This window comes from Eurosta solidaginis, chromosome 2, assembly GCF_040869045.1.
Source record: "Eurosta solidaginis isolate ZX-2024a chromosome 2, ASM4086904v1, whole genome shotgun sequence".
Classification (NCBI taxonomy): domain Eukaryota; kingdom Metazoa; phylum Arthropoda; class Insecta; order Diptera; family Tephritidae; genus Eurosta; species Eurosta solidaginis.
This window is the reverse complement of record NC_090320.1, coordinates 233,584,993-233,598,504: the sequence shown is the minus strand read 5'-3', so window position 1 is coordinate 233,598,504 and position 13,512 is coordinate 233,584,993. Positions and strand designations below refer to the sequence as shown.

The window sequence follows — 13,512 nt, the reverse complement described above, 5'->3', positions numbered from 1 at the left end:
TCGGATTTGTCATATTTTTCTATTTTGTTTTTTGTATTACTGAATATTTTTTGGACGGTATTATTATAAGTAAATGCTATTTTAAATCTCTCACGGTCATACATTTTGGAATATTTCATTCTATTTGATAGCCCCGGAACATGCGTGTGTGTCTTATATATTTTACTAGCAGACCCGGCAGACGTTGTTCTGCCCTAAATTTGGCCTATCTGCATACATTTTAATAAGCTTTTTCCGTCTAACTCTGCCCTATCCCTCTACACTTTTTCCTAATCTTTTTATTCACTCCTCCCTCGGTCTTTTTCGCTTCACCTCCATCTTCGTCTCATTCTATGTCTTTCTCAGTCTCCTTCTCTCTTTTCTCTTCTCTCAAGTTTTTCTCCTTCTACTTCATCTCTTATTGCCACTCCCAGAGGGTGGTATGTATTTTGTTCCAGTCCCACTCCGAGTCTCAGTCTCAGTCTCAGTCCCAGTCCTAGTCCTAATCCCAGTCCCAGTCCGTCTCTGGTATACTTCCCCGAAAAAAGCATCGTAAATACTAATATAGGCAAATTCATATACGAAATTTCAGGCAAATCAAATAGGACGTATGTAAATAGGTATGTGGGTATTATTAATTCTTGTCTTTATTTCGGCTTCGCGTGCATATTTATCAATTTTGCCAGGTTGATGCGACTAAATCAAATATCACAATGAACTTCAGAGCTCTCAGCAACAGCTTTCATTTGATATCCATAATACACACACATTCTAGGGGTACCCGGGTCCACGTTTTGGGCTATATCTCGAGACCTTAGCCTCCCAGTTGTATGAAAATTATCCTGTACTATAGCACTCATCAACAGCTTTCATTTGATATCCATATTGTATAAACACATTCTAGGGGTACCCGGGTCCACGTTTTGGCCTATATCTCGAGACCCTAGTCACCCAGGGGTATGAAAATTATCCTGTACTATAGCACACATCAACAGCTTTAATTTGATATCCATATTGTATAAACACATTCTAGGGGTACACGTTTTGATCTCAAGACCCTAGGCACGTAGCGAAAAAAGGTAGACGTTGGCCGATTCTCAGACCTACCCAATATGCTCACAAAATTTCATGAGAATCGGTTCAACCGTTTCGGAGGAGTTACGCCTCTGAACCGTGACAGAAGAATTTTATATATTAGATTTTTCTAAAAAAAAAATCATAACTCAAGAATGGCTAAACCGATTTGGGATTTCAAAATCAACTATCCATCATCTCTCCTTCCTGTATCTTTCCTAAAAATTTCATGGCAATCTTTCTATCCGTTCTCGAGTTATGGAGTGACAATCAAAATGTACACTTCTTTTTATATACATATATAGCCTCTTATTAGACCTAAAGGAAAATCGTTGTCTTTCAGAATTTTCGTAATGGTTTCTATATTTTTGCCATGGTATATCGTATCACTGATTGATAAAACTCTCTTGATAAAGTTTTTCGCTGTGTTGACTATGGTTGATTTGTCGTGCTTCGAATAAAAATTGATCAATCTGCCCGATGCAGTGGGTCTTTTGTACCAATCAAAGGATAACTTATTATGCTTTCTTATTACCAGCGTATCTAGATATGGTAGTAATCCATCTTTTTCAATTTCAAATGTAAACTTGATAGTTCGATTGTAGCTGTTTAATAGATTTATCATGTCTTCCACTGCATTCGTTTTCACAATGGCAAACAGATCGTCAACATATTTTGTTAGCAAACGGGGCTTTTGAGGCGCATCCTCTTCAAATTTTGTTAACAATTCCTCCATTACTATGTTTGCTATAACCGGCGATGCCGGTGACCCCATCGGCATTCCTACACGCTGCTCATATATTTTATTGTTGACTTTAAAATACCTATTTTCTTTAATACAAAAACGTACGACTCCCAAGAACAGTTCTTTGGTCAGAGTTGTATGGGGTTCTATCAGATTCCATTTGGATGATATAATTTCCAAAGCATGATCCACAGGAATACTGAGAAATAGGGAAACAACATCGAATGATACTAGACTCTCATCGTCAAATATGTGCGTGTCTTTTATTTTATTCTTGAATTTAATAGCGTCTTTGACATTATATTTTGATGATTTCGTAATATTTTTGAGGACGTTAACAACATATTTACATAAACTGTACGAAGGGGAGTTAACAGACGAACAAATGGGTCTTAGGGGAACTCCTTCCTTGTGGATCTTTGGGAGACCATATAATCTTGGCGCGTTAGCCGTTTTACTCAAAAGTTTATATCTCTCTTTTGTATCTATCATTTTATTCTTGAATAATTTCTCAACAATTTCATTTTTTTTTTCTTGTAACTTATTGGTAGGGTCACGCTTCAAAATGCGATATGCAGAAATGTCATTAACCATTTGCTGCACCTTCATTTCATAATCTGATTTTTTCATCAAGACTGTAACATTACCTTTGTCAACATTCAGAACCAATAAGTCGTTGTTCTTCTTAAGGAACATCTTTGCTGATTGTAGGGTATCTAACATAAATCTGTCACGCTCACTGATTTTCGGTTTTTTTAAGTGATCCCTTATTAGTGAAGTAAAGTTATTTCTCTCAATTTCTTGCTGTTCCTTGTCTTGGATGGTCTGAATACAGTCCTCTCCGTCTGCTATTAATTTAAATAGTGGGAACTCTTCATTTATCATTGGTAAAGAGAACTTGGGACCTAAAGAGAGAAGCCATTGAATATGTCGGTATGTCTGTCTGTGTGGTATTACAAAACCACTCAGGTATAGATTTAATGTTCAGCGATTGTTTTTGTAAATCTCTGAGTCTTTCAAATTTATTAGTTTGTGTCTTCTTAGCTTTTGTTGTGAGATTATCTATTAGGAGTCTTTCACTGTCGAAAAATATGGACGCATCTTCCGTATCAAGTTGTTGGTGTAGTTTATAATCGCGACCACCCTAATGAAAACAAAACATCTTTAAGTCAGCATTGCAGAGAAACCGGGCACACTCCAGATTTTGAGAACGTAGCAATAATGCAACAGGAGAAGCATTACAACAAAAGATACACACTTGAGATGTTGTTTATTATTAATTAACCGAGAAAGAAACGAATGAACTACAAAGCAGATACGGAAAAATGCGTGTCGGCATACCGCCAACTGATCAACAGGAGCAACAGGAGAACACTATGAGAGTTTCGCCTATTATTTAGTTAGTTTAATGTATTGCTGTTTGTGTAAAAATTTGTTTACCATTACTGTATATTTTTTGATGTTTACTTTTTCGGTTCTATTGCCTTCTTGTACTTATGTTTAATATTGTAAAATTAGTCGACAAGCTACACCCAAGAGTGTAAGTTTATAAATAGGTTTTTATATGTTTTATGATTTTAATGTTTCGTGTTTGTTTTTTACAGTCTTGAGAATGACCTCAGATTGAGGTCGAAATATCGACTAAATAAAATTTAATATATATACATATATATAAAATCTATCCTCGTTTTAATCTGAATATATATGTATATGGCCTCGAGCTCGTTAAATATTTAAAATTTTTAAATTTTTTGTTAAAATTTGATTAAAAAAAATTTTTTTTAAGTGGGCGTGGTCTTTCTCCGATTTTGCTAATTTTTATTAAGCATACATATAGTAATAGGAGTAACTTTCCTGCCAAATTTCATCATGATATCTTTAACAACTGCCAAATTACAGCTTGCAAAACTTTTAAATTACCTTCTTTTAAAAGTGGGCGGTGCCACACCCATTGTCCAAAATTTTACTAATTTTCTATTCTGCGTCATAAGTTCAACTCACCTACAAAGTTTCATCGCTTTACCCGTCTTTGGTAATAAATTATCGCATTTTTTCGGTTTTTCGAAATTTTCGATATCGAAAAAGTGGGCGTGGCTATAGTCCGATATCGTTCATTTTAAATAGCGATCTGAGATGAGTGCCCAGGAACCAACGTACCAAATTTCATAAAGATACCTTAAAATTTACTCAAGTTATCGTGATAACGGACAGACGGACGGACGGACAGACGGACGGACGGACATGACTCAATCAAATTTTTTTTCGATACTGATGATTTTGATATATGGAAGTCTATATCTATCTCGATTCCTTTATACCTGTACAACCAACCGTTATCCAATCAAAGTTTATATACTATGTGAGCTCTGCTCAACTGAGTATAAAAATAAAATTTGATGAAAGTGCGTTTAATAAAACAAAGTAATAAAGTGTATAATGTTTAATGTGTGCCAGAATATTTGATGTACGCCCAATTGAAGTTCGGTTAGTAAGTACATACATACATATGTACTTATTTGTCCGATTTTTGTTTTAAATTCAAAGAAAATGGAAACATTTTATATCAAATGTACGTACACCAATATAAATATAATTATAATATAACAATATGGTAAAAAATTTTGAAGAAAAAGTTGAAATAACGTTGTTGAAACCGACGCCAATGTGGTTTAACAAACGGTATATGCTCTTATTTTCGCTAGAGCATGTACTAACGCGTGTGTGAATATGTATGTAGCATATATACAAGCCATTTTAAAAGAGTGGAATGAAACCCTAGAGCTGTCAGTTTCAATAATAAAATTGTGTGGTTCACCTTGTCAAAAGCTTTTGAAAAGTCAGTGTAAACTGAATCAACTTGAAGGCGATTTTGAAACGCAGAAATGCAGTATTCCGAAAATACGGCGAGGTTTGAGACTGTTGAGCGACCTTTAACAAAACCGTGTTGTTGAGCGGAGATCAAGTGATTTACCGTAAAATAAATTTTATTTTTAACTATAGCCTCAAACAGTTTTGAGACTGAGGATATCTTTGAAATTGGCCGATAATTCGCAATATTGTTCTTATTACCACTTTTAAACACTGGAGTGATAGAACTGACTTTCCACGCATCAATAAACACTCCTCGTTCAAGTGATTTATTGAACAGAACTAACAATGGGGAAGCAAGGGCAGAACATTTTTTTAATAGGTATGAAGACAACCCATCCACATCGGTTTTAGTAGAAATCTTCAGTTGTCGGATTCCTTCTTCTATATCAGCGAGCGTTAGGGTTAGCGATCCAAAATTTATTGGGGAATTTATGTTCGTGTAACACACCTGATCAAAATCAGTGCCAGCTTCAAAGTTTGACTTGAAGAAATCAGCAAAGAGATTAACAGCTTCAATAGTGGAGTGCGCTTTGGTCTCATTGAGATAGACAACAGAAGGTATACTCGAACACGATTTTCTGGAATTGACATATCTCCAAAATGATTTCGAGTTTTGCTTTATATCCGATTCGAACTTACGAGTATAATTACGCTTCAAGTCCCTGTTCATGGATTTAAATTTACTTGAATAAAACAGAAATTTGTCTTTATATATAACAGATTTGGACAATTTAAACTTCTTGAAATATTTGTTTCTTAAATTCTTAACTTTTAACAATCGTTTTGTATACCAAGGTATTTTATATCTGGGTTTCTTAAGGATTGGGATATGCTTAACGCAGATCTCACCTAACTTATATTTAAAGATTTCAAAGCAGTTGGCAACATCAACGTTGGAAAATATTGAATTCCAATCAATGGCATCAACTGCAAGGTTAACCATATCGGCATCCATTCGACTGAAGCAGAAATTAGTAACTTGTTCATCATAATGAACCGAATTAAACTCATAGAATTCGACCTTTAAAACGAATGGTATATGATGAATACCAGGAGTAGATAAAGGATCAAGGCATTCAAATAAAGAAAAATGTACATTATCGTTGACAAAAATTAAGTCTAAAATGCGAGAAAGCCGATTTTGAAAACCATTTATCTGAGAAAGGCCGCAACTGGATAAGTTATCAACCAAGTAGGATTCAGATATACTATTTACGTTATTTGCATATAGCTCATTACTATCATCAATATAAGACCAAACAATATTTCCCAAATTGAAGTCACCCATGACACAGATACTATCATTATTATGACTAGATGCTACTGCTAAAATATTGTCCACATGTGCTCGGTATAGCATATCGTTGCTTGTCGGAGGTATATAAGAAGCGCAGATTAAAATGTTTGAAACGCCTTTTACTGCCACGCAGAGCTGATCCAATAATGTATCATCATTCTTTAATGTCACGAGTGACGAGCGAAATTTCCGATTAACTGCTATAAGAACACCTCCGCCTCTACTGTGACCAGTTTTAATATAATCACGGTCCTTTCGAAACACATTGTATAAATTCGAATCGAAATATTCATTATCAAAGAAACTCTCGTTTAGCCACGTCTCAACGAGAACAAAAATATCATAGTCCAGGTGCGAGCTCAAGGCATAAAGCAGCTTAGATTTGGTTCTCAACCCAGAAACATTTTGATAATATATTTTTATTTTTTTGGCAGGATTGTTATTAACGGAACTGGTTATCGTTGTTGTGTTGATACACCTTCTTGGTGAAAAAAACGAAACGGACGAATTTTCACAAATTCAGGCCATATAGCTGGATTAAGCACCTTATCAAATGAACATTCCGAAACACCCAACTTGAAATTGACTTTGGTTAAGCTATCTATGGGAATGTCTTTCTTTACCAATGTATGACATATCAATAAATTGGGTTCAATTTTAGCATGACTTGAAACATACGATAATATATCAGATTCCTTAATAGTAGGCGAAAATGACGAAATATGCAGAAACTTGAAAACTGGAACTACTTTTAACTCGCTGGTATTACAATTACCAATAACAATGGGCTTACTTAATTTCCTTCGAGTACTTTTTGCTTGAATTTCCCGCTGGGTTACTTGGCGCACTGTGGATGCTGGTACATTTACCGAAGCAACAGCAGATTTAGCAACAGATGCAAATGTAGGCGTAGCAGAGGCTTGCGACGCAGCATGAGGTGTCACTGCTAGCTTACGCTTAACATTTTTAGTGCCTGCAGCATTACGCACTTTAGATTGGGACGTTGACGTCATTTCACTATCATTAGGTACATCATTGACAGAAGGGGAAGGCAAAATAGTAACGTCATCATTTGTGCTCATTTGAGGTTCTGACTCATTTGCAATTATGTTTTCCTTTATTTTTGAATTTATTGGCTTTACACTCTCAGCATTCGCAGCAATAATTTCAGCGGTTGTAGGCTGCTTTGGTAGGTTAATAGCTAATTTAGCAACAATGCTACTAAGATTTTTAACCTCAATAGTTAGTGTTGAGAGAGCGGAATCTTTAGCATCAACCTGAGAGCGCAAAGAGCGAACTTCGGCAATAAGATCATCAGATTTCAGCAGTAGATTTTTGTTGTCTTCGTGCAATGTATTGACACGTAACAGAATGTGTTCATTCTCTTGCCTTACTTTACTAAGCTCATTAGCAAGAAAAGCAATTTGATGCTTCGGATTATGCACATCTTCACTGACATCAGATATATTATTTGTTTTAAACGGCAGAGTTGACAGGGGCTGCGAACGTATAGATGAGCGCCTCTCAGCTGAGCAGGCTTTGCAGAAAAAAGGCTTTCCTGAAGTGAGCAGAAAATCCAAGTCACTCTGAAGCAAACCTACACATTCAAGGTGAAAAAACTCTTTACATCCATTGCACTGCACTTTTGGATTCTCACGATTCACTTTTTGACCGCAGTTGCACGGCATATTAAGTATTATCACTCTCTGATTTATGTTTGTGTTAATGTATGTTTGTTGTGCAGAAATTATGATTTGATTGGTATCATTTAATTTATCCAACCTTCACTCTAATAATATTGCACTTTGTCTTTTTTTATTATTTCTTAAATTTTACCCAAGAGAAAATACGAAAAAAAAAAAGACTAGAGTCATTTTTATTTTATTTTTAAACTCATAAAGTGTACAAAACACAGAGCCATTAGTAAAACACGTCCGAACAAGATGAGCAATACTATTTACTTATATGTGTAGCAAGCATGCGTATTTATGTATTTGCATATTTACGTATATATATGGCAACATAATTTCGTACAAAGCTGTCGATGATAATTCGGAACAAGTTTTGTTTATTTGATTTCAGATTTAAGTTATTATTATTTTAATTAATATTACTAAATATAGCAATAAAATCATTAGAAATGAAATGTACTTATGTGTAATTTATACAAATAAAAAAAAACTATATAAGTTTAAATATATATTTATCCGGCTTTTATTTTTTCTACAGGTATTAATGTCATATGAATATAATTCTGTTGATGTAAAAGTTTACGTTATTAATCTAGAAAAAATAAAAATCTCTGTCTAACGGCTTTCGCTGTTAGTCTCATCGTAACATAAAATCTGTTAATCTAACAGTTTGCACTAGTAATTTCAAAGGAACAGAAATCCCTTTCATATTAATAGTTTTGATTGGTATTCTTAGAGCGACAGTAATAATGGTTAATTTAACAAAACTATGGGTAAAGTATAATGAAACAACTTTTTTTGTTTATTTGACTACTAAAACGGTCAATTACGAATCAACGATTTGTGCGCAGTTGATTCAACATCTTGTTGCGATGGATAAAAATTGACAGAAATTTCGATTGGATTGACCCGTATTTCGGTTGATTTTACCAGTCTTTTTCTTTCTACAGCCGAAATGTTTTTTTTTTTTGCAACTTGGTTATTTGACACATGATTTTTTTAATTAATATGTCATATTTGTCTTAAGATGCTCTATAGTTTCTTTAGATAGTCTTCTGAGATCTGAAGTCGTTTTTTTATAGCTTTTAAAAGTAGGTAATTCATCCAAATGATCCCTGAAATGTTTTTAAAATTATTCCGAAATTATCCCAAAATGCTACTAAAACCTGAAATGATTCCGGAACGCTCCTGAATTGACCACGAAAACAATGACTAAATGCTCCGGAGATAGGCACAAAATGAGACGCAGATGGTTCCGAAATCATCGCGACCAATACCGAATCACGGTAAACAAACTCGCAATGGTACCTATGTACATGGTACTAACTGAATTCGAAAATGATTCCGAAACGATCCAGAGTTGGGATTCGAAATTTTCTCAAACCCCCATCTGTATATATAAAATATTATTGCTCCAAGTCAAATATTTACAGTTATATCAATTAAAAAAAACTATTGCCAGGAGATTCGGGATGTCGGCATTTGGACATTTCCAAAATTGTTAGACCTCGAATTTTATGAACCCCATTCTCAATACCACTATCCAATTTTCTTCAAGTTATAACGATTTCCAGAGTTCACGCAACACGCCCCTAATACATACTTTCAGGCAATTGGCTAGCTGTACGCCAAATTTCTTCAAAACATGTAATATAGGCTATTAAAACAAGTAAGGAAGGCTAAGTTCGGGTGTGACCGAACATTACATACTCAGCTGAGAGCTTTGGAGACAAAATAAGGGAAAATCGCCATGTAGGAAAATGAACCTAGGGTGACTCTAGAATGTGTTTGTACGATATGGGTATCAAACTAAAGGTGTTAATGAGTATTTTAAAAGGGAGTGGGCCTTAGTTCTATAGGTGGACGCCTTTTCGAGATATCGCCATAAAGGTGGCCAGGGGTGACTCTATAATGTGTTTGTAAGATATGGGTATCAAATTCAAGGTATTAATGGGGGTTTTAAAAGGGAGTGGCCCCTAGTCGTATATGTGAAGACGTTACGATATATCGACCAAAATGTGGACCAGGGTGACCCAGAACATCTTCTGTCGGGTAGCACTAATTTATTTATATATGCAATACCACGGACAGTATTCCTGCCATGATTCCAAGGGGTTTTGATTTCGCCCTGCAGAACTTTTTCATTTTCTTCTACTTAATATGGTGAGTGTCACACCCATTTTACAAATTTTTTTCTAAAGTTATGTATACTTTGCGTCAAAACCCAATCCAATCACCATATTTCATCCCTCTTTTCGTATATGGCATTTTTTTCATTTTTCGAAATTTTCGATATCGAAAAAGTGGGCGTGGTCATAGTCGGATTTCGCCCATTTTTAATACCAAGATAAAGTGAGTTCAGATAAGTACGTGAACTAAGTTTAGTAAAGATATATCGATTTTTATTCAAATTATTGTGTTAACGGCCGAGCGGAAGGACAGACGGCCGACTGTGTATAAAAAATGGGCCTGGCTTCAACCGATTTCGCCCATTTTCACAGAAAACAGTTATCATCATAGAAGCAATGCCCTTACCAAATTTCAAATGGATTGGTAAATTTTCGTTCGGCTTATGGCATTAAAAGTATTCTAGACAAATTAAACGAAAAAGGGCGCAGCCACGCCCATTTTTAAATTTTCTTTTATTTTTATATTTTGTTGCACCATATCATTACTGGAGTTGAATTTTGACATAATTTACTTATATACTGTAAAGATATTAAATTTTTAGTTAAAATTTGACTTAAATTTTTTTTTTAAAAAGTGGGCGTGTTCGTCATCCGATTTTGCTAATTTTTATTTGGCACACATATAGTAATAGTAAAAATTTCATCATGATATCTTTAACGACTGCCAAATTACAGCTTGCAAAACTTTTAAATTACCTTCTTTTAAAAGTGGGCGGTGGCACGCCCATTTCCCAAAATTTTACTAATTTTCTATTCTGCGTCAGAAGGTCAACCCACCTACCAAGTTTCATCGCTCTATCCATCTATGGTAATGAATTATCGCATTTTTTCGGTTTTTCGAAATTTTCGATATCGAAAAAGTGGGCGTGGTTATAGTCCGATTTCGTTCATTTAAAATAGCGATCTGAGATGAGTGCCCAGGAACCTACATACCAAATTTGATCAAGATACCTCAAAATTTACTCAAGTTATCGTGTTTACAGACGGACGGACGGACATGGCTAATGAATTTCTTTCTTGCCCAGATCATTTTGATATATAGAGGTCTATATCTATCTCGCTTAGTTTATGCCGTTACAGGGTACCGTTATGCGAACAAAATGAATATACTCTGTGAGCTCTGCTCAGCTGAGTATAAAAATTAAAAGTAAATGTACAGTGGACGTGAGATCTCAAATATAACAAAGAGATCCTTTACGACTATTTGTTTTATGTATGCCGCATCCAAATTTGTACAGTCGTTTTAGCCTAAAAAAGCTGCATTATATCTAATCAAATGCCCTCTTGTAAGAAAGTAAAGTTATCTTTCATCTACTCACCAATGAACCACTTTAACAACTCCTTCTTGACTTTTGTATCTAACACAGATATAACTTTACAAGCATCTGCCAACTGATTCAAACCTAAGCGTTGTTTATTGCCAGCATTTGCCGACGTGCTTGATTTAGGCAAAAAAGCATCTTTAAAATCATCTGTGATTTGCGTGGCGAGTGTTACCTGAATCTTGTCCACGTTTTGTGAAAGATTCTACAATATGTATGCATAAAAAACATTATTATTATTATATTCCTATATCTTCTGCAGAATCTTTTTCATACCTTTATTTCGTCAATGTCGGAATATTGTTTAAAATGCTGATTAACTTCTGTAATTGCTTGCAATGGATTAAGTATTTCGCCATACAAGCGCTTCTCAATCAATTTATTTAAACTCTCAATTCCACCCACCAGCATATGCAAGTGATTTAACGTTGTTATGGCCGATGTAAGGTTACGTTTTGCACAATCCAATTGTTTAATGTCACGTGTAATCTCTTTGACCATTTCTTCCGTTTTTTCGGCGCGGGTTTTTACATCAATGATATGTGCATATAATGTTGTTATTACTTTTTGTGCTTCAGTCAATGCAATTTGTCCATCTTGTCCGGTATTCGTTTGTCCCCGCACCACAGAACGTATATTATCATCGATTAATGATACCTCACATTGCATACGTTGTATAGTCTCATCAATGCTCACCAATGATTGTTCATTTGGAAATAACTGATTGATGTAATCAACTGTATTGAAGTCTGGTGAGTCCATAGGATCATCAGTTTTTAACACCTGCAAAGGATATGCATACGGATTTGGATATGTCTCAACAGAAAGTTAATATATTTATACAAACTAACCTTATCGATTGCGTTCTTTACATCCTTTGTAAAATGAATACGACTCGTACCAGACGACCCATTCTCGATCTCAGTTTCCATTTTTGGATATCTTAACTGTTTCTTTTTGTTCATAAACAATTATTTAAAGCCTTCTGCAAAGTTTATTTGAGACAGTGGATGAATAATTAAAACCACTGATGACCTGATACGAAACTTTCATTCTCTCTCAATTTGTTTCCAGGAAAGGGGCTTGAAATCAGCTGACTGTTCATTCAATTGTAAACAAAAGTTCATTCGTTGTAAACAAAAGTTAATTCGTTTCCAAGAATGGGGTCTGAAGTCAGATGGCTATAGAGTTGCCTAAAACACGTAAAAATATTCTCCAAGAAATCCGTTCGGTTGCATCATTTTCAAATAAATCAGCAAGTAAGCTGATAAAAACTTATTAAAATTTATAAAAAAGGTAAAGTTTTGTAGAAATATTTTGTGGTAGATAAGTGAAAAAATATGAAATAATATATTTCAATTGCGTTGCTTTGCTTTGTTGCTCTGGCACCGCCATAAGATAACAATAAGCGGCTAGTCCCTTTTTTCACTTTTGATGCGACCAAAACGTTCATGTACATACATAACGCAAAAAATGTATAAGAAATTACGAAATTATATCACTTGGTGAAGTATCTGCGTTGTCGTCCGCAAAATGCTGTTTATTAAAAATGTTGCGTTAACCTATACGTATACCTGCAATTTATCTCAGCTGTCAAAAATAGAATGCCGCAACGCTCCTCAAAAACATGGCCTTTATGTATCCATTTACATCAATGCGAAGACTAAGAATCTGACTTTTTCACCAATCGAAAGTTGCTACCAAAACCCGTTTCGTGTGCAGCCCTTCGCTGAAAGGTGTTGTCACTGATAAATTTTCCACGGGTGAAAAAGAGTTATTTTTTCTTCGGATTTGTAATACTTACAAAAATTCGAGTTTTTTGATATCCCATTTGACAAGTTTGAGTAAATTTTCGGTGAAATTCATAAATTAAACCTTTACCATGTAAAATACCCCAAAGTTATTCTAAAATTCCCAAATTCGATTTTGAGTATGATGGCATCTATGGCCAATGTTATAAAAATGCACATTTGTACGCGCTCTCAGAGAGCGAGAAGTTTCATATCAGGTTATCAGTGATTAAAACTGCATGAAGTCAAAACGTCATTTATAAACATCTGTTTATTTTGATATAACCGTCGAAGTGCATTGAACGCGTTATCGTATTATCGGAAGACGTACATTCGCTGTTATTTATAAAAAATCAGTGTACTGGCACTCAAAAATCAGGAGGTATTCCAAGAAAGTTATATTAAAATTTTAAGAATTTTTGTTGTTATATCGGCCTACTGATTTTAAGATCGCGGGTTCGAATCGAGCTCAAGGCCTAACAATAATTTTTTATCATTATTATTGTTATGATAAATTTTTTCTTAATTGAAAAAATTTTTAAATTAGAATAGAA

The 13,512-nt window shown here is 34.7% G+C and overlaps 1 protein-coding gene across 2 annotated transcripts in view; it reads right to left on the bottom strand.

Moving 5' to 3' along the window:
* Positions 1–12,231, bottom strand: part of Vps53 (vacuolar protein sorting 53) — a 40,533-nt gene extending 28,302 nt beyond the window's left edge. The window contains exons 1-3 of one of the 2 annotated variants that reach the window (XM_067767291.1): positions 12,020–12,231; positions 11,445–11,951; positions 11,166–11,373 (exon numbers count right to left, since the gene is read on the bottom strand). In XM_067767291.1, the coding sequence (XP_067623392.1) occupies positions 11,166–11,373; positions 11,445–11,951; positions 12,020–12,133 (829 nt within the window). In that variant the 5' untranslated portion in view covers positions 12,134–12,231. The remainder of the gene's footprint in view (positions 1–11,165; positions 11,374–11,444; positions 11,952–12,019) is intronic. The other variant, XM_067767290.1, reaches the window with a different exon arrangement.
* Positions 12,232–13,512: the final 1,281 nt, after the last annotated feature.